General features: G+C 23.7%; 1 protein-coding gene across 1 annotated transcript in view; it reads right to left on the bottom strand.

Annotated features, from left to right (window-relative positions):
• Positions 1-26189, bottom strand: part of LOC129615159 (sugar transporter SWEET1-like) — a 322754-nt gene that overhangs the window by 70343 nt on the left and 226222 nt on the right. The window contains exon 10 of the mRNA XM_055530253.1: positions 5620-5749. Coding sequence (XP_055386228.1) covers positions 5620-5749 — 130 coding nt within the window. The remainder of the gene's footprint in view (positions 1-5619; positions 5750-26189) is intronic.

A 26189-nucleotide genomic window follows, 5' to 3' on the forward strand; every position in this document is an offset into this window, starting at 1 on the left:
AGAAAAATAAAACATCAAATTTTTACCAAAATTCGAATGCTTGGTATTCCGAAAGTACACACCATTAAAAATAAAAAAAAGTAATGCTTTCAGACCTTACACTTTTATTTAAAGCTTCTATCTTTTTCGTATGGAAAGTTATGACGAAAAAAAATTGGCCGAGTAGAAATTTCGTGAAAATTCTTCAAAATTAATGAATTTCGGAAAATGTTGAGATTTGACATCTAGTTCTGACTAAAAATTTTACTCATTTTTGATGTCCTAATACTGATTACTAAATCACCCTGTATAATGAATATTTATGTGTATCTATAAATTAAAACTTCCTTCAAAAACGGATAAAATTAAATGATATGAAAATGTGTTAAATAAATTACGTAAAAAATGTTTCGAAAGGAAGCAAATTTATTAATGGTTTTTCTTAAATTTCAATTTGTTTTTTTAAAAATATTATTTATAAAAAAGAATTTTCCTATCAATAAATTATATGAACGAAAAAATTTCGATTTACAACTTATTTTAAAAATTCTAAACGAAAATTTGAAATTATTATAGAGACCCTGAAGGGTCTTGGAATTCTTATAAAACTTGTCAAAAATTATACTTTTTTTTAGAGTAGAGAAGAGGTTAATTGTGTGAATTTAAAATTTGAGAAAAAAAAATTGAATTGCATTCTTTATTTTTCAATTTTAAAAATTCATTGTAATAACGTACTTGCTTTAATAAATTCTCATATTACACAAATTCATAGTTGATAAGAGTTATAAAGTGTACATTTAAATGGAGTTCTTTACCAAATTTATATTTGCTTTAAGCATTTACCGATATATGTACTTACTGTATATACTTGATTGTTATGTCATTTTCAAAACAAACATACACGTATTAAATAGGCTATACTACTTTCGTACCAAATACGTATATTTACGAGTATGTATTTGTAATAATGTAGGTTCTTCCTTACTACATGTAATACATGTAATATATATATATAATATGTAATATATATTATATATATATATATATATATATATATATATATATATATATATATATATATATATATATATATATATATATATATATATAATTGCATATCGATATATTATGTGAAATTCATATCTGTATCCGGTGAAAATGAGTTTCCTATTAATTTTATATAGTTTTGGTTAAAATGAAAAAAGAAAAACCAACCTCAAAAAGCTGTTACTATAATTTTTCATGAAAATTCCTTTCTATATACTTTCGTATATAATATTTATGCAGTTATTTTCATTCAATTGATTTTCTTTTCAACCCTTTTTCTATACAAAATATTTTATGTTTTATTTTTTGTTTTTTTTTTGGTTTTTTCCTCTTTAAAAATTGAAGTTTACACATATGTGAATAGCAACACGATTACTTTATTTTTGAGAAAAAAATAAAAGAGAAGAAGAAAAAAAAAATATTATCCTGAAGTATTTGTATTGTTATTGGTCATGAATTTAACCACAGGGATTTTAGATCGTCTCTATTATATTTATTTATTAATATTGAATATTTCATTATAAAAGAAGAAGAGTATAAAAATTTTGAAAAAATTATTTTTATAAATTAAAAATATTTTTTAAAATTTTTATGCTGAAAAAAATATTTCTAAAATATTTAATTTTATCTCATATTAAATACTTAAATAAATTTTATAATTGAGCTTTTGAACATTATAAGCTAAAAATTTTTGAGTTTAGTTTCGACAGATTTAAAAGTATAGTTATTTATTTGGTCACATAAAATTATGCGACCAAATAAATAATATATTAAGGTGATTGAAAATTAAATAGGAGTAAAATAAATTTTACATGAATAATTTCATACTAAAACTGTACGAAAAAATATTGCATAAAATTATTAATTTTATCAATTTTATCAGTCTTCATAAAGGTAATTCTCGAAGCGTATCCCACCGTATGAGAGAAACGCGAGTAATAATATAGAGAACATTAACAGTAAATCCAACCAATTTTCTTCATTTTGCAAAAAAAAAAATTCAGAAAAAAGAGGGATTTTTAAGGTGATTTTTGTTCTATTTTTTTGGTTGAAAAAAAAAATGATACACTTAAATTAGTGGTATTTTCAAAAATTTTTTAATTGTTAACACATATGAAATAATGAATTAGAGAATACACACTTCTCTTTTAAGTAACAAGAGCTCCAACTGCAGAGGATTTTCGTTAGATTACGCAAGAGGGGCATGTGGTAATATTAGGGTCTGTCGAGTTGTAATATTAAGGCGTGTGGACCGAAACGAATTGGGCGCCGACGGGAGGTGTATTGGGATCTGGCGTCGGAAATGAGGCAAGCGAAGCGCCAACACATCTAATAAGAGGGAGGTTAGGGTTATTATTTATACAAACTGGGATAATCTGGAAACGTTTTGTGTAGATTTTCCATGATGAAGATCAGAGCCTGAGCATATGATCGGTTTCTCTGAAACATTCACCATGAGGCGACTCGTTCAATTAATGAGGTATGTGGTGGACCCCTTGGACTCTTGAATGTGATTCTTGGGCGAATCTGCAATTAAGTGAAGACTATAACTCCAGCTCTCGTCTTAGTGCGATGTTATACCAAGTCTTTACAACTGCAGTGATCTGGTCTAAGAATGACCAGATTTATCTATCCAACAGGAAAAGGTCCCAAAAATTAATTCACAAATGAAATCTAACAATTAAAACGTTCTGATTCTAAAGGTAGAAATAGAAATTAATATTATATCTACATTTTATTTATTACAATAAATAAATTGTAATAATAAAAAACTAAAATTCATAATTCAAATATAAGAGTGAGCCAAGAAATGTCATGCTTTCTAAATAGGGTATAAATAAATTTAAAAAAATTAAAATGTCAAAAATCTTTGTTTAATTTTTTCTTCTTTTGACTTTTTCCAAAAAAAAAATTTCATTATAAAATGTGAAAAAATTATAATTTAAAAACAAACAAAAAAATTATAACTTAATACCGAATGAACGTATAATAATTCCTTATGGAATAATTCCGAATACCATTTCATCTATCATTTAATAACAATGTTATAATAAAAATATTTTATTTCTAGCTTTTTATTTTCTGTTTTTCATACTTATTTTAGGCATCCTTAGAGTACCATTCAAAAGGATTTGCTTGTCGTTACTACAATTATACTTACATACTATAAATATGTACCGATACATAGATTGCATAAAATTTTTTGATTTCTCTTCTGTCTTTTCTTAACATTTTTACGGTTGGCATACACTTTTTTTTTTTTCATTCATTTTATCGTCATACATACTTCAAATAATTTCAAGAATTTATTATTATTTTCTTTTTTTATGTTTATAAAATTTTCTTATAGTATTTTCGCATTTTTTTTTTTTTTTTGCAATATAACAACGAAAAAATTTTAAATTTTTCTTCATTTTCTCAAAACTGATGATGAAAATTTGTTATAAAATTTGAAACATAATATAGAAAAAATATCAAAGTAAAAGAAAAACAAAAAGCAAAATATTAAAACAAACACACATAAAAAATAGAAAGAGAAAATGAGATATCCTTCAACTTTGATGGCGTAAAAAGAAAAAAAAAAAAAAATGCGCGGGTGTTAGCGGTGTAAGGAGTAATGGTGAGTGAAGAATGAAAAATTTGTTAAAAATATAAGAATAATTTACTTTGATTGAACAGAATAAAGATAAAATTTTCCAAAGAAATGAAAATAAAATAAAAAAAAATAAAATCTATATTTATAATAATCATTTTTTTCCTTTTTGTTCTCATTTTTTTTTTTATAAATTTATGTGATTTTTATTTCACGATTTTCTACTTTCTATTTTATTCTGAAGGGCACTCTACCTTATCCCCTTCACCTACTTTCTTTTTTAATAATACTATAGTTTTGTATGTATAACGTTTTATGTAAATAATATTAGATTGAACTATGAGAGAGAGAGAGAGGGTGAGAGAAATTCACTTAATACATTTTCTCTTCATCTCTGTGATGCTTTCCCATTTCCATAAAACAAAAAAAAAAACACTCAATTTTTTTTTAATTTTATGCTTTGTTTTTTTTTTTTTTTGGAAGAATAAATGAAAAGCCATTAAATGTTTTCCTTTTGTTTAAAAAAAAATCAACAAAAAAAAGTTTTATGTCCGAATAATCAAGTAAATATTATAAAAGTAACAAAGAAAAAAAAAAATTACTTTTAATAAATTTACAAGGAATTTAAAGAAAACCACCTGCCCCCATCACCCTCTTATTCCTTTTTGTTGGTTTTTAAATAAAAATCATTTAAAGAATTAAATAAAGAAACAAAGTTCATAAAAAATTAGTTCAACTGTTAAAGGCAACCATTCTACGTTATGTCCAGAGTGGGTAAGAAAAGAAGAATAAGAATAAGAACAATTCTTGTAATTTAGGCAAAGACATTTTGTTTTTTAGATTTTTTTTTTTGTCTTCATTTTTACATCACCCTTAAGGTTATTTTATTTATATGGCATTATTTTTTTAAGACTTATTTATGTAACAAATGAAAATTATGATGATTTAAGGGCGAAAAATAAAACAAAAATGATTTTCGAATGTTTCATTACTTTTCTTTTTATTGATGAATTTTGGGTTTTTTTTTTGTATTAGCCTATAATTTTCTTTTGTTATTTTTATTTCTTTAGAAAATTTATTTTTGTCAGATTACCTAATTATTAAATGTGCTAGCTTTCTAATTTCCAATAAAGAACTAAGAATTTTGTTTTTCTTATTTGAATATAAATGAGTTTTTAATATTATATTTATGGTGAATATTAAAAGTAAAATATTTGGTATGAAATTTATTAAAATTTGTTTTTATCCATCATTTGTGTTAAAATAATTCAAAAATAAAGAAGTGAAAATTGAGAAATAAATTTTTAATTTTTTGTAAATAAAAATATAGCTCTCCATAATCGAAGAGTCAATAATTTTTAACAGAATAAGGTAAGGAAAAGGAAGATATGGCGCTTGAACACTTACAAAATCAGTTTAGGAGTATTTTGATGGCACATTCAATTTTATTTTTATTTTGGAAAAATTAAAATTTACTATAAAACCCAATGATGTCCTGAAAGTCTAGAATTAATCATAAAAATAGCCAAAACCACCACTATAAACAGCGATTTAAATCGCAACAGAGTTATTGAATGGTTTTGAATATGTAGTTTGTCTGAATATTCCCGAAAATACTTATAAACTTAGCATTAAACAATCATGTTTAATAATTTGCTTCTTAGTCTTAAGACAGATCCGTTATTTGCCACACAACAAGACAATATCACAAGTGGAATATATAAGTTCGCATTGTTAGAAGCATAATTTGTATTAAAAAATACAATATAATTGAAATATTTTATCAAGATTAAATTTTAGTTGCTTGGTGAGTTTACATTTTTGGTTTCACAAACATTAAAATTGTTAAAATATTTAACAAAGTTTTTTTTCCAAATGCATGATGATCTTTTTAACAAAAATTTCCATACATACATATTCTAACTACAGTAAATATTGTACAAATAATAACTCTAAACTTGAATTCAAAAATAAAACTAAAATTAAAATATTTTTCATACCTGATGCTGAAGTACAAGTCGTCAATACGGAGTAACGTTCAGTTAAACGTTTTATTACATCAATTTGTTCTAAGGTTAATTGCACTGCATCCCGATGTTGTGCTTCACATGGAACATATGCAGCCCAAAACTAATTTATTTTTTGAGAAAATACAAAATAAGAAACAATTAATTAAGTAAATTTAATATAATATGGTATAAAAAATTTTTTTTTGTATATTTTTTTAAAATTCTAAAATCTTTAAATAAGGTAAACAATTAATATTTTTTTAAACTATTGTAAATTTTCAAATTATAGAGGCAAATCTGTTATATTAAAAACTGAAAATTGTTGTTTCCTTCAAAAATATTTTTGATATTAAAATCGTTTAGGAGTTCAAGAAATTTAATTATTTAAATAAAATCAAAATTATAAATTCAATTTAATATTGAACCAACAAATAGCATAAACTATTTGAAATTCCTCATTTCTAAGAGTGTTGATTAAATTTTTCCTAGTTTAGTTGCAAATTTTTGATGGATAAGTAGTTCACGAACTGCCAAAAAATTATTTTTAAAAAAGCAGCATTATTTGTTTAAACAACAACTATAAATTAAACTTAGTCATGGACAAAAAACTTTCTTTACTGCAAATCGCAACTTTAAAAGTTTTCGCAGTCTTTTTTTCATAGCACCTCGTGAATTTACTAAATATATTCAGTTCAAAAACTATTATATATTACAGTTATTAAACAATAAATTTTTTTAAAAACAATACTTGCTAGAATTTTACATCGAATCCCGTATTTAATTGATCTCTTTACAAATTTACGAAAATTTTTCAAAAATACTCGCAAAAAATTTAGTACATATACTACTTAATTATTAACCTATAAACATTTTAAAATTTTATACATATAAAATCAAATATAACAAAAGTAATTGTTATATGACCAAACGATTAATTTTAAATTAGATTTGAAAAAATTTTTTTTAGAATATTAAAAATTTAATTTCCGCATTACCAAGGATTATAAAATAAAAATTAATTAACTTTAACATTGTACTGAGTGAACAATTAAATTAATTCTAAACTAACAATAATTATTTTCCATTGTGGCAAATTCGTATACAACGTAACAAAATTTTGCATAATATTGTATTCTCGCCTATATACATACATACGTTTGTATTTGTAATGTATACACCTATATGAATATGATAAGTACGATACAATTCATGTTAATATATTATAATTTTGTTTTGAATTCAATTGAGGACATTAATATAGAATATGCAAATGCATTTTAGAACATAAATTTCATTAAATATAAAATAAAGTAAAATATTAAGTATATGATAATATTATTTTCCAAGTACATTTAAAATTAAGGTTACACAATTATTATCAACAAAATATTGTGTAGTACGACAAAATGTAAATATTATATAAAAGACACATAAGGACTTAAGAAATTAAACAAATATTTTACATATCATTGGGAACTGGGAACTGATTTGTTATACACTCAAATTTTACATTTTCAGAAAATCAAGCTAAAATATCCAATTAAAATATTGATTAATCTAGATTTTATTACTAATTTTTGTTTTCTTTTAGTTGGACCATTCTCTGCAATTAACTATCTCGTTAGAGCTTCAACCGAGAAGACGTTTTTTTAAATTTTCTGCCTTGGGATTTCTTTTATTAATTACACACCATCCATTTTGTTGCAATTGTATGAATAAATTAACTTCATCTCTGAAAAATTAAAGGACTTTTCCCTTTAAACACAAAAATATGAAATTGTCGTATGGCACAAACTAATTCTCATTTGACGAAATTTATATATGTATAATTGCATGCATAACTAATATTATTTTGCTTAAATAAGCAAATTTTGATTCTTGTTTTTGTCAATTATACTTCATTGAAAGCAAAGAAAAGTTAATTTACAAAGAAAGTTAATAAAATGGTAATATGAAATTTTCGGATTATAAAGTAAGAAATAATTGATTTTTCTTCATTAACGTTACATTCGTATTAAAACAATATTTTTGAAATATTTACATTAATATTCATAATGTTAAAATAATGACATTTCTTGGTTTAAAATGGAATGAAAATATTTTAGATCATCGCTCTGGTGAAATGTTTTTAGCATCGAATAAATTTAAGAAACTTCCGTATACAACTAACTTTTCAGAAAAAATTTACGTTTATAAAATTTTTTCCACCTAAAACTATGAATTTCAATTGATATTTGAAAATGATAAGAGCAAATATAGAAGTCATCCATAACAACGCTTAATAAGTGGCAAATTAAATTTTCAAATGAAGAGAAAAAGAAACCAAAAATTATAAGCACCTACATGCGTATACGCTTTGAACTGATGAAATGCAAAAATTTATACGTTCAATAAGTCGATATTATCTATGAATTTTTACATACACAATTTACAGCAGGATTTTGTGCAAATATCTTTGAAATTTCTTTTTAAATTCTTTTTTTTTTTCATATTTCCTTTTTTGTAATTACAAATCCCTTCATGCACAAATGAATATACATATACAATATATATGAATGTAAATATCATTCCCATATAGGTACACCAAAGTATTACAAGGAATAAGTGAATTTTTTTATACGAAACTGAAGAAAAAAAAAACAGTTATACATATTCTTTAATTTATAATGCTTGTGTATAGGGAAAAGCAACTTTTCTTTAATAGTTTTGTTGAATGTATATGTACGCGTACAATACAAGTTTTTGTTCTTTATCATTTTTAAATTTACCAGAAATAAACCCTTTTTTGTTTTTTCGTTGATTCCCTTTCATTTTTTCATCAAGAAAGAAAATCGATTAAAGTTAATTCTTGTACGTTTATATGTGTATGTATATTATATATACATTTATATGTATATAAATATTCTTTTCAAATTCTCATAAAAAATTTTTCCAATTCCATAATAATAACTAAAGTACATATATATTTACATACAAATATATTATATATATAATATGCATGCACATATAAACAGAGTAGATGATTCTTAAAAAACCTTTGTACATTTACGTATATATATATATATATGTATATGAATTCAAATGACCTCGATAGGAAGGATATAATATTATTTTCACATATATGTACATATATCTGGAATTGTTTTTATAAATATATATATATATATATATATATATATATGTATATCTTTTTGTTACGAAGGTTTTTTATACACATACTTTGTATACATTATATATATATAATGCAATCTTTTTAAGTATACTCGAAATTTTATAATATAAACAAATAACATATACGTGCATTATATGTACATAAATATTATGCCGTCAATCACGTTCGTTAATATTTTCAGGAATAAGAAAAAAAAAAAAAAAGAAAATCAATCTTCAACAAGCTCAATAAAAATCCAAAATACTAAAATCCATTCTTTTTTTTTCACTTATATGTTTACTAATAAAAATGAAAAATAATAAAAGAGAAAAGATTTCCAATTTTCTTTTCCACAAAATATAAAAAGAAAAAACAAAAAGAAATGAAGAGTTTATTTTGTTTTTGTTTTTTCTTCTCATTCTCTTCTACTCTCACAGCATGCAAACCACCAGTCAATCGAAAATTTTCATTTTTTTCTTTGTTTTTATGTTGATTTTGAATTATCGATTCTTGATGCTTCAATAATGAATGATTTGATGATAGTCATTTAGAGAGAAAAAAAAAACAAAAATCTGGTAACTCTAACAATCAAATTTTTTTTTTTTGTTATAAGTTCAGTGACTATTTGACAGTCAAATGTAACTTTTAACATTTCAATACAATCATACTAAATAACACCTTTTCTCCCTTATTCAATATCGTATAATAATATAAGTAATATTTTATGTGTACATACCTGTTATTATTTTTAATGCAAATCGTGATACCGTAAGTCAATATTATTAAAAAAGTGAGGGTGAGAGAAAAAAAAAGAAAGGCAAAATCACAAAACAAAATACATAATATAATAATGAAAATTGAGAAAAAAATTTCTCCATGAAAATGTAAAATTCTCATAAATATAAAAGAGTGCATAAGGGTTTATAGAGAAAGGAAAAGAAAGTATACAATTTCCCTTCCTTTCTCTCCTCATATAATACACATTTCCGTTCGCTAAAAGTTTTTACTCATAATACATAACATGTATATGTTATCAATATGAGTTTGTTTGTACGTTTTTTTTGAAAATAAGATCTCATATACAATAAACTATCGTCACGTCTTTCTTTGTTTCCTGTTCTTTTCGGTTACAATATTCCTAGCTCTTATTTATATATGGTATATATATGCAACTTAACACTATGTAGCATCAGTATTACTGTTAAGTATATATCTTTTAGTTAAATAAGAAAATTTATTTTATAATATTTTACATTAGGTATATTAAATTGGGCGCTACTATAATATACTAATGCCGCCTTGAAATTTTGTGCATATTGTTTGCAAAATCAGCTTTAATAATTTGGATATAGCCGTTATACACTCAAAAAAAAATATTACTACATTTGCTATAGTTTTGCATGCTCCTAGTGATAAAAACTGGTAGAAATCGGGATAGTGCGAAAAAATAGTATTTTCTGCCATATTTTATCGCACTCAATTATTAACATTAGTTGCTATTTTTTTTATCTGATGCTGCTAAAAAATACATGTCATTTTCATTACTGAGGGCCATTTATTATTGTCGATGCAGCATAAAATTTTATTGTTTTCGCACTTATTTATTTCACTCAAGACTATGCAACTTGACTCTGTCAGATATGTATTATTAGTGTTACAGTTAGTGATTTTGCAATTATATATTTAAAGTTTTACAATTCTTATAATTATTTATTTTATTTATGGTAATGTAATTTGGGTCTAATGCCTATATATTATGAATACTGGAGTTAGGGATTATTGCAAATGCAGCATTAAAATTTTGTTGTATTAACAATTATTTAAGTCATTAATAGCAATCTAATGTGGCTCTTTTAGCAACCTATTAGGTGTGTTTCAATTAGGGATTTTTGCAAATGCAGAGTTAAATTTTTACTACTTTTACAATTAATTATCCTTATGAAAGCAATGTAATATAGCTCTATTACTTAAATAAAATGGACTACTCTGAAATTTATTATAACTAAAAGAAGTGAAACTACAACATTAACTTTTGGTTTATTATTAAATTTTTATTAATACACAAAATAAATATTTCACAGAATCAAATTATTTGGTTATTTAATATTTTTCATTCTTTTCTTAAACAATAATCCTTATAAATATGAATTACCTATTTAAGTGAGAGTTTTGCTTAATTATGTTTATGTTTTAAAAACTTTCGCAAAGCGCTGAGCTTGATAAATCCAAAATTGACAAAGATGACGTTGATATGTCATGCAAGAACACAAGGTCTTGATTGGGCAAAGTTATATTGCAACTATTTGCTGACAAAAAATTTGATATTGTATAATAACATTGTCGCTTTCTACGATTTCAGTTGCGTAAGTATTTTCCGAATCTTCCTGCTAATGGCGTTGGATACTGAAACATAATATACATTTTAAATTAATTACTTATAAAGAAATTTAATTCAATCAACGAAATATTTGTTTTCACCTGCATGTTTTTATATTTTTAAACGAACTTAGCCGAAAATATTGCTCTTATTGGTAGTTTTTCAATTAAATTTAAGACTCCTTGATATTCCAAGCTCTTGAAAGCTTCTTGGTTCAACTCTTCTTCTAATAATTTCGAGAAGCACTTTTATGAAAAAGAAATAATATATTTAATAGTATATTACGTAACTTTGTAATATTAATAATATATTACCATGTTGAACTTTCACTATATTATTATAAAACATCAATTAAATTATATAAAAAGAAATAATACTTATATTTTAAAATTTCTTAATATTTTTTAAAAGTAAAATGTTATTGCGCACTATAAACGTGTCCGCTTATGTTTCTGATTCTATGAAAACTAAAAATCTGATCTAACCTTTATATATTTTTGGATAAAAAAAGAACGGGATTATTAACATTTACTTGTATTTGCCACAATTTGAACAATTGCTGTCATGTTTATCACTACAATAGAATGTTACATTTTATTTCGAGAATTTGATAAAAGAACAAATGGTAATGATCGAATATATTACCAGCATTTTATTTTAGCTTTTACGGCCATGTTTTTTACAGAATCACAAAAAATATAATTGTCTCAGCTGTAATTAAAGCTGTAGTATGTTCAATTAATAACTCCATACTCATATTCACCTTCCGTTTAATGATATGTTTTCTTAATTAAAATTTGTAAATTTTATTTACTTACCTTCAAAAATAGGTTTTAATGAGCTAAGTCCCTATTCTTCCAAAATATTTTTTAAAAAATTATCCATTTTTACTGTTATCCATTTTTTTACTTTTAATTTTTATTTAAAATTTTTTTTTTTTCACCTTAATTTTCACTTTTAATTTCTCCTTGCGTATACTCCAATCGAAATATTTGAACTACACTTCTTACGCATGATAATTCAGTAAAATGAGAAAATAGTTGTTGTAATAAATAATACTTCAAATTTAATATAGCATTTCCTTTCTAGATTTTGCATATAGGAAAAGATAGCTATATAAAAGACCAAAATGTCAGCATATGTTTTAGCTATTACAGCAATTTTTTATTACTACACAAACAAATAGTGAGAGTTGTAACTGAATATGTTCTATTGCAGAAACAGTCATAATTTTTAGCTAAATTATTAATGTTCCGCAGTAATTTTAGAAATGTTTTGTTTGTCATGTACACATGAAGAATCTCAGAAGGTCAATTAAAAATATAGTCATAAAATCTAGCTACATTTTACATGTCACAAACCAGCTATGTATATCACTGCAGAATAAATATGCATTTAATATGGAGGTAGAAATATTGTTAACTCTGTTATTATTTTTAGCAACTTCAGATATAAAGTTGTAGTTATGTTTTTTGGCTACGAAAATAGTGATCTGTTTTTTCAGTGTACATATATACATTATATGATGCATATTTAAATTAAATTAAATTTAGGTTACCGTTGCAAATTATTTATGTATGTACGTAACTATAACGTATGATGAAGTAAGATAAATTTTACTTTTGTAAAAGTTTGAATACGATAATAACAAATATGTACATAATAATATTATTAAAAATATGCATGTACATAATAATATTAAAAATATTTTCCATTGAAATCGGGTTAACGAAATCTCTTCCAAAATCTTTTACATAAATTTCGTTAAACATGAAAAACATGAAAAACGTACTTATTTATTTGCAATCAATTTAATTTTGTGTAAAAATGCGGAAGGTGCGAACAGATTTTGTTGATAGAGTATATCATATAGAAATTGCTTTACATCGGTACAATGCAGAAAAATTTGAATGATCATGTACTCTAAACACAAAACTTCACAAAACAAAAGGTACTTATTAACATAATCGCGACCGTAATCTCGATATTCTTCCTAAAATTATGTATGAGAAATTAAGATTAAAGTGAAAAAACATAATATCTAATAGCTGAGGTGAAAATGTAGATGCTGAAAAGATTAGGGCAAAAATCATAAAAACAAATGAAGAATAAGATAGAATATCAGACCTAGATATTTGTGACAGTAGTAAATGTGGTGAAGTTTCTTTCTTCCTTATTGTAGCAGATTCTAATTATAGCTGCAGTGACGATAGTATATATGATGATCGCTTTCTTATTGAAGTTTTGATCATCAAAAAATTTAGCCACGTCTGCATAAATGTTAGAAAATTTTAACTAATGTTTTTATGAAATCTGGCAAGCTCTTCTATAAACGTATATATATATATAACATATATAAATTTCTTGTTCTTAATATTATTGCAATACTAAAAGATGTCTTCATGATACCTATACACATTTGTATTTTATTTTCTATATATATATATTATATTCAAATAAAATTTCTATATCAGGTATCATTATTCATCTTTGACATGTTGAGTGGAAAAAATTCGAATTTATAACCTCTGGACTTTGTTATCCTTAAAATATTGAACTCTTTATACACATTATGGAAATCCTACTCTACTTATACATAATATAAATACATAAAAAGTAAAAGCAAATGAAATACATTTATTGTTATATATGTACGTATAAAAAGACAAGAAAAAACCCAACCATAAGAATTTTTGCTCAGTAGTGATTATTTTTTATTTCTGATATAAAATCTCTTTTATTTTTCTCTCGTTTTTCATGTTTTTTTTTCTCTTTCAAGTTTATTTTCGCCATGCTGTTAAAGTTATTTACGGATTTTATATTGAAAATAACGGTAACAAAAGAACTGTAAAGAAAGATATTTTATAGTTTTACATAATATAGATAGGAGAGCTAAATAAAAACCAAAACAAAAATTATGGCCTTCTTGACTTCTTAAATAAAAAAAAAATTTTTTTTTTTATTTAGCCTATCATTTTTATTTAGAAGTTAATATTGAAGGTATCATTTTATTGGTAAAGAATGAAAAGTCTTACAATAATAATAAGAATATGTATGGATTGAGCAAATATACATAATACTATACATATATTTATATATTATTATTATATATACAAAAGTGTTATACAAATACAAGTAATCGTATATAACACGCACATAATATTATATTAGATATTTACATTTAAACACGTTAAATGTGTATATTAACATTATCTTAAATAAAATGAAAAAATATTTTCCCAAAAGGACATCAACACCAATATACTGCGGATATTTTTGATATATTACATTTTTTTAACTTGAATATCATTTTATTCACAAGATATTTTTTATACGTATATCAATTCAGTAAGTTATATACTATATATATATGTATGTAGTTTTATTACGAATGAAACAAATATTTACGCAGAAAAACAAAAAACCAAAGAAAAAGGAAGCGAAAAAACAAAAATTTAAACAAAAGGAAAAGGTAAAAAATGAAAATATAAATGTAAGTATGTCGGAGAGACGGTGGTGTTGGTGGTGGTGGTTATGATGATGATGATGGAGAATGTTTATAATTTATAGAGGAATAAAAACATTATCACTTTGACAGAATTATGAAGTTTAGTTTTCTGATTGTGATTAGGTAGAATAGGAAATAATTGCACTTTCATAAATAATTTAATATAAAATTTCCTTTAAGGATTCCGATGAGGGAATTTTATTTTTGTTTTCTTTCTTTTGTTTATTCTTCCTTAATATAAATTGAGTGAAATAAAAATGTTTTGATTAATGGAAAAAATTATAAGAATTTGTTTTTCTTCTATTTGTTTCTTTTTTTTTTCCTTTTTTAAAAATATTTTTTTTTTTGTATTTACATGTAAACAATTATTATTTGTATAAAAATATTTCGAAAAAAATAATATTAGTGTTGATGATTGTCATATGCATGCATGTCAATGTGATAAGTATCACCTAACAAAACATCCTTATTATAGGTGTCACCTATATGGTATATGATATATGGAGTTCTCATCAAAATTGCGTTTTAATTTGTAATAAATGAAATGACATGCACAAATATTTATACACGGAAATAAATTGAATCCTTAAAATAAATAAAAATATTTCGTAAAAATAGTTAATAAATATAGAATTTTTAATGCTTTTTTGAGAATATTAAAATTAATTTTTAAAAAAAGAGACGCTTTATATGATAAGGATATTCGAGAAATGAATTTAATAGCATTTTGTATTTTATTTTCCAATTCACTTCTTTTGTTTAACTTTTGAGGTGAGGATTGCAAATTTTTTATAATTAAATTTTGTCATGTCTGTCATAAGTATAAATAAAAATTGTTTCTAAGATAATTATCATGAAAAAATTTTAAAATATTGATTTAAAACTTATCACATATTTAAAAGCAAGATGACTTAATGGTGAACGAATTCTAAATATTTATTCAAAAAATGTATAAAATGATATTTGACCAATAATGCAGAGGTTATGGCACCGATCTTCTAACCGAAGAGTAGACTCATACCCTTTTCAGGTTTCCATAATAATTATACTTAATATTATATAAAGGTTAATATACAGGCTGATTTTTAAAAGGATACAACAACATCTACTATTGGTTATAGAGGGTCAAAAACGTATAAAACTTTTTCTCCGGAATGGGTCCCAAATCTCAAGTGTTTGCGAGTTATAAAGATTTTAATCACTCTGTGTACAATTTCCCATATGTATCTATAATATTCGACATTGTACACCAATCAAAAATAAGCAATATGTTAAAAATTCATAAAACAGTTTGAAGAAAAACTACTGCAGGCTGATCACCGTCTAGTTAACTCCAATGACTTGTAAAACTGATGCCTGACTTTACAGTCAAGTGAAAGATCCTAATGATCCCGACAACTTAAACGTATTGGTCGACGGTTATATTTTTTTTGTAAAATCTAATATCTTAATATTTTTCAGTAAAAAGCAAAGTATCACAGCCGGAACTACTATAGTTTAATTTACATTTAGTTATCTTCTCATAGTAGTTTATTTTAGGGATTCCCAATAGCATGACTTGAGTTAATTCAATATGGACATAAAAAAATCAACTACAATCTTTTGAAGAAGAGAATGAAATATGATTCTCTTAAAAGGTTATTTAAAAATTACTAAAAAATTTAAAATCTTCCAAAAAAACAATGAAAATCGTGTACTTTTTAATAATATTTTTTATACCTTTGATTCGTCCGATACGTGAGATTTGAGAATTATAGTTTGTAGAACATATATAACAATTTCTTTTATATTTATGACCATAAACTTTAAAGAGCTAATAAAAATAATGTTTAAATAAAACTTATAATAAACTTTTTCTTTAACCTCCATTACGGTCTTCACACATAAATAATTAATTTTAAAAGAGAAAACTTATACTTAAGCTAAAATCAAAATGGAATTATTTAAAAAACAGAAAAAGTAAAAGGAAACTAAGGAAAACACTTATCGTAAAACTGATGCGATTATCCTTATACAGTTTTTTTTACCGGCCATGAATTTTATAAAATAAAAAGTGACCTTCAAAAGCATTTTATATCTGTATATATATGTGTGTGTGTTCGTATAAATATAGGAATATAAAAAAATTATTAATTCAATAAATTTGAAATAACTTAAACTTTCAATGAATTTTAAAAGCTGCAGCATTTTACAAGTTATATTTAATTTATAAAAGTTAAAATTATTATTGATTTTTATTATGGAATAAAACAAAAAATTTTACCGATACAAGTATAATTTAGCTGCTATATGGGGTTTATTTAAAAATTTATGGACATTTCTTTTTAATTTTCAATATTCTTAAAGTATATACATTCAATTTCAAAAATATCAAAATTTTTTAAATGAATTTAAAAAGTTATAGGAAAAAAAAAACCGAAAATTGTATAAATTTTTTTTTTCAATTGTAAAATTTATAATGTCACACATTTCTTTGATATTTTAATTAATATTTTATATTCGTTCTATTTAATAAATTTTCCGTTTTTTTTTTTATTATTTTTTAACTTAATTTTAAATGATTTATGGGAGTATATCTACCTACATCTATAAAATATTCATTTAAGACAGGGTGTGACAAAAACTTGGATTTATAAAATAAGCATTTTTGTTCAAATTAAAATATTAGCCTAAAACTTGAGCAAAATTCAAAAATTCCTCTTTCAGGTAGAGAAAATTTTTGGCCGTATAAGAGAGTAATATTAATTATTCGGAAATCCTCACAAATTCGATGAACAACTACGACGATTACTTGAACAACTTTTATATTCTTAGATTTGATTCAAGCGCAATATGCACCCTTTTATTACGTATTTGAAAAAAAATCCGTCCGCGTGTCTGTTTAAAAAATTTATACATCCCTTAAGATAGAAAGCAAATAAAAGGCAAATAATAGAATAATAGAATTGTATTTTTTTATATACCTCCTCGCCACTAAACCCCAAAAAGTCATTAACCCAAAAAAAGTTAACATTTTAACAATTTATTGTACTATATTAAATTCCGCATTCCGCAAACTCAGAAATGCACATTTTATAATTCGGTTGCGCGAAACACCACGTGTAGGTAGTCAAACATTACTACTACAAAATCCCTGTTGGAGTTAAATGGATTTTTTATCCTATTTTTAATTAAATTTTTAATATATTTTTTTAATATAGTAAATTTTAAGAGTCTGACTTCTAGACCTTCATAAATACATAGTTTATTTTGTTTAAAACAAATTTTTTCTAATCTGTCTCCTGTTCCCAGTTACGTCTCATGTTTCTTAAATCGCAAACATTTCCAAATCTCTATAAGAGAAACAAATCAAAATATCTTCTCGTCAAAAATATAATTATATACATTTTTTTCCTAATTCACGGAATTAAATCTCTCAATTCGGTCATTTTGTAAATGTTTTATTCTAATTTTCGTTTTTCACCTGAAAGTATGCAATTATTTTCGTTTTTTTTTCATGTAAATAAGGGATTGTTTTTTAAACGTATAACTATTCACTTGTTCAAATGAAGACTGCTACTTTATAAACCATTAATTTTGATCGAATTCAACTAACGCACTTTCACCTTAATATGTACTTTATCTATTTTCACCTTTCCTTTTCGTACACATCCATACATATTCGTATTATATTTTTATAATATATGAAGAAAAATTTCATTTCGCATTTCACTTGAGAAAAACTGATGAAATTGTCAAACTTTTAGAATTTGAAACAAATTTTTTTAGCTTAATTTTTAATTTATCCAAAAAAGTCCCTCTGGAATACTTAATTTTTTGTGAGAGAAAATTTAATATAACAGAAAAAAAAAATAAGAAGAACAAAAAAAAAGTAAATGAATAAAAAGTTCTCTGTTTTTTGTTTTTTTTTTCTTCAATTTGTTTTTCTTTTCCATAGGTCGTTGTTAAAATTTTGTATTCCATTAGAATCCCAATTGAGAATAAATTTAACGTAGATAAATATTTCTGATGATGGTAATATGGTGCCGATGGTTTTATCAAGAGGAATCTTGATAAATTTTTTTTTTTCTTCGACTGGGGTTTCATAATATAAAATAATTTTTCTTTATATTTTTTTATTATTCAGGTTTTTGTTTTTCATTTTATATGAATGTGATAAGTTTTTATTCATAGAGAGCTAAAGGGCGTATTGAAAACATAATGTAATTCGTGTAGCCTCCCGTATCCTACTATGTATAGGTACATATAATTTTTCAATATTCAAACTTGAATAATAATAATATTATAACAAAGTCGAGGAGTCCAGTATATTGGAAAAAGAAAAAAATTGTTTTTGGGGCTTTTAACTTTTTAACGATTCTTCTTTTTTTTCTTTATTGGGTATGTATTTGTAGGTACTTCTTATATGGGTTTCATTTTCTTTTAATTTTCGGTATTTTCACTTTATTCTATACACACTACTTTTCATCAGTATTCTTAAATATAAAAAAGAAGGAAAAACAGAAAAAACCAAAAAGTAAAACAACTTTTCGATTATAATGAATGTGGAAAGCATATTAAATTTCTTATTCTCATAATAATAATAATAATATGAAATTTAGAACATTTTGGAATTAATTGACTCTCCTCCTCCACCTTCCTCTCTTTCGTTACAAAAATTTTTCTCTATCTCCCCATATCGACATATTTATGACGCTTGTTTTTTTTGTTTTCCTCTTCATATCTTCTCCTTTGTTTTACTTTAATTTTTTTATTCTTTATTGCTTGTTTTTATACTTTTATTTTCATAAAAAAAAAAAAAAACTTTTATAGTTAAATTTTACTTTCAAGGACAATTCGATCCTTGTGTGTGTTTATTGTGTATTTTTCTATATATATTATCTATCTAGGTACTGTTATGACAACAAGGGAATATACATACAACCGAAATAATATTTAATAAGTTTACTATATGCGATGGAATGAAGAAGAAAAAAAAAATTTACGAAATGAATTGGAAAAAAGAAAAAAAAAAATCAAAAGAAGCAGAAAAAAAAATGTTAAAAAATTTGTTAAACTTAATTTTTTCTTTTTGTTTTTGTTTTCGGTATCCTTACCAAATTTCAGGGTTTAAAGGCTTTGGTATTAAATGTTATTTACCAATATTTTTCGAAAAATAATTTTAAGAAGTTTAAAAAAAAAAAATATTTTGTGTACCAAAATTGTACAACTCAAAACTTAAAAGGTGTGAAATTTTCCAATTTGTAAAAATTTTGAACAAAATTCTAAATATGATTAAATTGATCACATTTTAATTGGAAATATTCTTGAGGATAATATCTGGGGAATTATCAATTAGATTCTGTCTCGGTTTCCCAGTAATTTGTTAAAATTTTGATTGCATTTCTATGCCAGTCTGTACACACAAGCGTGATGTGGTTTCAACCTTTTTTTTTATATAGAAAATTTATTTTTTTCAGTGTAATTAGATATTACGTTTTTGTAGATACAGAAATTATTTTTCAAAGTTCGAGGTATATAGTAATTTAATGAGTGTTATTGTGTGATAAAAAATTTTATTGAGTTGCTTTACTGTTTTTCAAGTTCTTTGGGAATGACCGGTGCACAATACTTCACAATAAAAATGACCTCCAGTCATAAAAATTAAATAAAATTTATATCATACCTATATAATATAAAGTAGTTAGAGCATTTTTAGGTTCATTATATAAGAAGTACTTTAATAACTATAAGGCTCGTTTGTTCATTATCTAAGGTTTCTAATATTGTGCGGGATATCTTAATCTTCCCTTTGAGAACAAAAAATAAGTAGCTGAAAATTAAAAACCGCTATTACTTAATTTTTAACGTTATCGATTGCATTTTTTTTTTCAGCTTCACTTTTATTCCTATATTAAAATTCCTAATGTCATAATTGCAATAATCACAGATGTTTCGATATGAGGAATTTTAACGAAATAGTAATTCTCGTCAAATAATATTGCTGGCCTGGTTTTTATCAATTGTCGCAAGAACCATATTTTCTAAGAAAATAATTTTTTTTTCGAACATTGAATAAATAATTTTCAATAAAATAATAGGAAGTAATCGAATAATCTATTAAAGTAAAATATCTTGCAATATGAACTTAAGAATTTGCTTCAAATCAAATCAATATTTTTTTTTTAAATCGAATTAGTTAAAAATAATTGAAAAAAAAATCTATGACAATATTAGCAAATATTTTTTAAATTTACTAAATAAACCCTTTCACAATAGCGATTTTCAACGAGAACATGGATAATTTCTTTGAAGGAAAATTTAAATTTTCTTTGGGAACCAGTTTTAGAAGCAACTGTTCATACACAGTCCATACGCGTTAATGTGAATCACAGGGTAAAATTTGTTTGAAAATAATTTTTAATATTATTGGCACATTTGTTTCTTATTAAAAAGCAAAAAAAACAAGGTAATGTTCAGAAAATTATTTCAAAAAATCAAAAATTCTTTTCGAACTAGCCTTTTAGTTCTGTTTGCTTCTACAAAAAAAAAATTTATTTATTTTAATTTTACCTCTTATCGATTGAACAAATTACTACTTAAAAATGAAAAAAAAAAAGGAATCTTATTTTACGGGTATATTGAATTTTTTTTATCTATGAATTAGATTACATGACCCACTTTTTATTTTAAATTTTTTTTTCCTATTCGAATTTGTTGAAAATTGGCTTCCCCATTCTATTTCATTTACAGTTTCAGAACAGTTTTTCTGTTTTCTTTCGGGCAGTAAAGTTAACATCAATGATAAGAAAGGCAGGCACAAAATACAAAAAAATAAAATGAAAATTGTTTTAATAAATTTTTAAGATTTCCTTTTCGGTCATTAATTTGAGACATAATAATCATTAAAAGGGATTTCGTCCTTTTTTTTTTTTTTGTTTTTTTTTTTTTTATTTTTTCATAATTTCATTTTGTATAACATTAATCGAATTATTATTTTTCTTTTTATCCTTTGTTCACATTTATATTTTTTTTTTTTAATGTGCTAGGACTTTCAGTAACAATTTAATGATTATTTGAACCGTAAAGCATTAAAATAAAAAACAAAAAAAAATTAAATTTTGGAAATACCTGGAGCCAACAAATGCTATGTATGTATGAATACACCATACATACATTACCCCAAAAAAAAGAGAACATGTTTATATAAACATGTATATAGATTAATTGAAGTTAACATAAGGGTGTAGAAACCATTACCCGGAGGGCCTTTTTAATTGTATGACTCATTTGGTCCTTTATTTTTTGTTTTATATTTTTTTGGTTTACCAAAGCAAAATAACAACAAAACAAATTTAAAAAATGCGGTTTATCATTTTTTTTTTCCAAAAAAAAAATATACAGGAAATTTGTAATTAATTACTTCACTTTCCTCAAAATTTTTAATATTTTCCCTGAAAATATACAAGCTAACATTAAAAATCAATGATGTGTAGGTTATTTTTAAAACACGTGAATGAATAACTTTCTCTTTTTAATATTTCGAATAAATTTTGTATCCAGGACGCAAAATCTAAAACTAAATTCAAGTACTGTAAAACAAAAATCAAATTTCCGCACATTTTATAATTCGCCGCAAGTCATTTCTAATATTCAAATTACATAACTCAAAATTTTTAACATAAATATTAGATCGTTTTTCCTTTTGATTAATTGCAGACATTTTATTCTGAATTAAATATTAAAAATGTAACATTAAAAATAACATTTAAGTAATATTGTTGAAATTTCAAATGAAATGTGAATATTTTTGTGCTCTTCAAATCAAACACGAAGAAAGAAGTATAAAAGAAGACAATTTGGCCTGCCAATATGGTAAGAAAAAACATGAATTTGAATATTTCAATACAATAAGGACGTATAATGAAAAACAAAATATGAAAAGAAATTTTTGTTTAGAAAAAATTAACATAGAAAAATAATAAAAATGTGAAAAAAAAGAACAAATTTTTGAGAAAGGTATTTTAGGTACATTGACTGTGTGTAACATGAACAAAGGAATGAAAAGTCGTTTTTATTCTTTCTTAAAATTTTTGTTTTTTTTTTTTCTAACTTTTCTTCTACAATACCCTGATAATACTTACACGTACATTTTCTAATACAATTGTATACCTTTTTTTTCCGTAAATAAAATTTAAATCTCCGTCTTTATAATTTTTGAAAACCCCAAAATTAAAAAAAAAAAAATTTTTTTTCTTTTTGATTTCTTTAAATTGAGAATCGAGATTTAGAATAAAAATAATAAAAAAAAAATTAAAATTATTAGGTATAATACCGTTAGTCTAAGTCTTATATTTTTATTAAAGAACAAGAAAAAAGAACAAAAAAAAACAATAATAAAAACGATTTTCATACGTCTGGATTAGACAGTTTCTATTAATTTTATGATATCCTGGACGAATTTTTTTCATTGTTCTTTCAAAAGTTTACAAGAAAAGAAAGTAAAATATAATAAAAAAGAAAAGAAAAACACAAAATTTCTTTCTTTCTTTTTTAATACTTTCTGATTGTTTTTTTTTGTTTTTATTTGTTTGTTTTTTTACTTATTTATTTTATAAAGAACATTATAATAATTGTAATGGGCTCTATGGTTTCTTAAGGTTTTCTTAAAAAAAAGACTGACCTGAATTTAAGAATTTGAATTTTTTTTTCTTAAATAAATCATAAAAACCAAAACAAAATATAAAAAAATTAAATTTTGCCATTGGGATAAATAAATCTTTTTTTAAAATTAAAACGAGAATAGGTGTATAGAGCTGACCGCGGCAACTCTGTGAAAACCATACGAACGGATGATTTTAAGATTAATTGCAACTCTACTTTAAACAGCTTGCAGTTTTTTATTTATTTTTATTTATTTATACTTTATTCTCTATATTTTTACAAAATTTGCTTAAACTAAGTTTTCTATTACATAGACAGTAACGTTACTATTCGTTTAATTTGCGCTCAATAATTTCTAAGCTATATGGATTAATTGCAAATTAAACTTTGGAAGTAATATTAAACCTGCCTAAACTACTCTTTCTATCACATGCAATTCAAATAGAAAGCTTTGGCATTAACATTAAAAAATCCTTTTTAAAAATTTGGTAAGCATTTATTTTCAATCAATTTTCGAACTGTTGCTAGTAAAAAACGGACCGGACCTGCAAATGAATAAATGGATTTACATATGTGGCATAACTGATTCTCAGCATTTGATGCTGGGCTACATTATATTGTATATAATTATATTTCTTAATGCCTTATTTTTTAATATTACAGAACGAAAATGCAAATTTATAATATCCTTTTAAAATACGTTAATTTGAGTAAAAAAAGTAAGAACATAGCAAAACCAATACAATAGACGTTAAAAAATTTATTTAATAAGAAAACGAATTAATAACCTTCTGTTTGAACTTTGAAGCCAGTAAATTGAAAATGGTTTCAAAATAATTCGATTCAATGTAAAATGAACAATATTTCTTTATTAAGTACAGCAATAAAACAATTTTTTTGTAAAATACGGATTTTTATATAGATTTTCTAATTCATATTAAAATTTTATTAATATCAGGTTCAATTAATTTATGATCTCGTAAATTTTATTACCTTTAAATTGCATTTGTTTTTTAATGTCAATTGAATTTGAGTTATACATAGATTTAAAATTATACATTTTAATTTAAGGATAAATATTTCTGAATTGAATTTTAGAAAAAGAAATTTAAGCATTACCTAAATTACTTTAATTGAACTTTTAATTACTATGCCCTTGCAAATGAATGTTTGAAGGTAATAGGATCAGTATTTCGGTTGAATTTCGTTTTTGTACAAATTATATTGTACAGATTCTTGCAATAACTGTTATACATACAACTATACAACAGTAAAACAGGATATATAGAAACAATAAAACATAATATATAAAAGGATATAAGGATATTTATCAAAAATTGTTAACTTTAATATTTTAATTTTATATTTTTTACTTTATAACTTCAATTTTTATATGAATTTACATTAAAAGTGAAAACAATTTGTTACAATCAACTTGACTGAATTGTATTCTATTAAATTTCAAAAAAAAATTTTTTTTTTGCCTATCTTTGGGCGTAGTAAATTTTTTTCCAAGGATGTTTATTCAAGAATATTTCAATGAATTACATATTAAATTAAATATATTTGAAATTCAAAATAAATTATTTAAAAAGTTTAATAAATGTGAATCATAAGTAACAGAAAAAAAAAATTAATTGATTTTCCAATTGAAATTTCTTCATGTTCCTGTCAGTGAACTAAAATCATGATAAAAAACATTAATTTTAAAGCTAGGCTAATATTAACAGTAAAACCTATACAAAATGAAATTTTAAATTAAAAAGAGCCCTTTCTTAAAACAATAACATATACAAAATTTAAAGCTTAAAATTGTAATTCCTTAAGTGGAACATTGGAACTTCTTAAAATTCTTGCTTGTTTACCCAAAATTTTTAAGGTAAAAATAACAAAAATTAAAAAATTATGGAAGTTTTAACATATGAATTTAAATGTGAATTATTTCCGCCAGCATTCACTGAGAAAAAATTTTTTATCTAAATTAGATACTTTTTTCAAAGACAGTATTTCCAAAATCACGACACCCATACTAATTTGAATGAAAGAAATGTCTGAATGAGCTACAATAATTTTCTATACAAATTTTAGTTAAATTCAGAATATTTTTCGAGAAATTGAAAAATATACTTTGTAGCACATTATAAATTAGTTTTTTCTTATTTGGTTATATTTTTATTAAAACTTATGGCTAACAAAACATTTCTTATTCAACTGCATTTTATTTTGGAAAACACAAAAGGGCTATAAACAAAAGAGTTTTTTATATACTTTTATTACAAAATTCGTATATCATAATTAGATTATCAGCGAAATTGCTACACATTTTACATATTGAAGTTATTTTACCGCGTTTAACTATAAGAAATATTGGAATATGTTTTTGTTATAGAAAAATAAAAATTGTTTCTACTTTAAGCAATGAGTTATAAAATATTGTATTTACAAAGCAAAAATATGATCTTTGAAATTGTTTAAAGCATTATAGATATGATTTTTTTCAGTGTTACACTATATAAGAAAAAAATTCTTTAAAAACATATGCGTCTCTAAAGAATTCTACATAAACATCTTATGAGGATGGATGAGGGCGTAAAATTACACGTTAAGCACATTCCTAATAACATTTTGTGGTCATCCATAACTCTAAATATAGATACAAAATTTGTACTTTTATTTTCCCTTGGGATCTCATCTTACATGATACAGGGGAATTTGTTTCACAGGTTTCACTGTATATGTATAGTATAAAAAAAACACATAATTAATCTATAAACAAGACCGAAGAAATATTTTTAAAGAAACTTCAGATATGAGTATAAATAAATTGTAAGAAATCTCGTTTTCTTTTAAAAAGAAAAGAAAACAAAAAACAACATTTTCAA

Source organism: Condylostylus longicornis, unplaced genomic scaffold, assembly GCF_029603195.1.
Source record: "Condylostylus longicornis isolate FDR11 unplaced genomic scaffold, ASM2960319v2 ptg000135l, whole genome shotgun sequence".
Lineage (NCBI taxonomy): Eukaryota > Metazoa > Arthropoda > Insecta > Diptera > Dolichopodidae > Condylostylus > Condylostylus longicornis.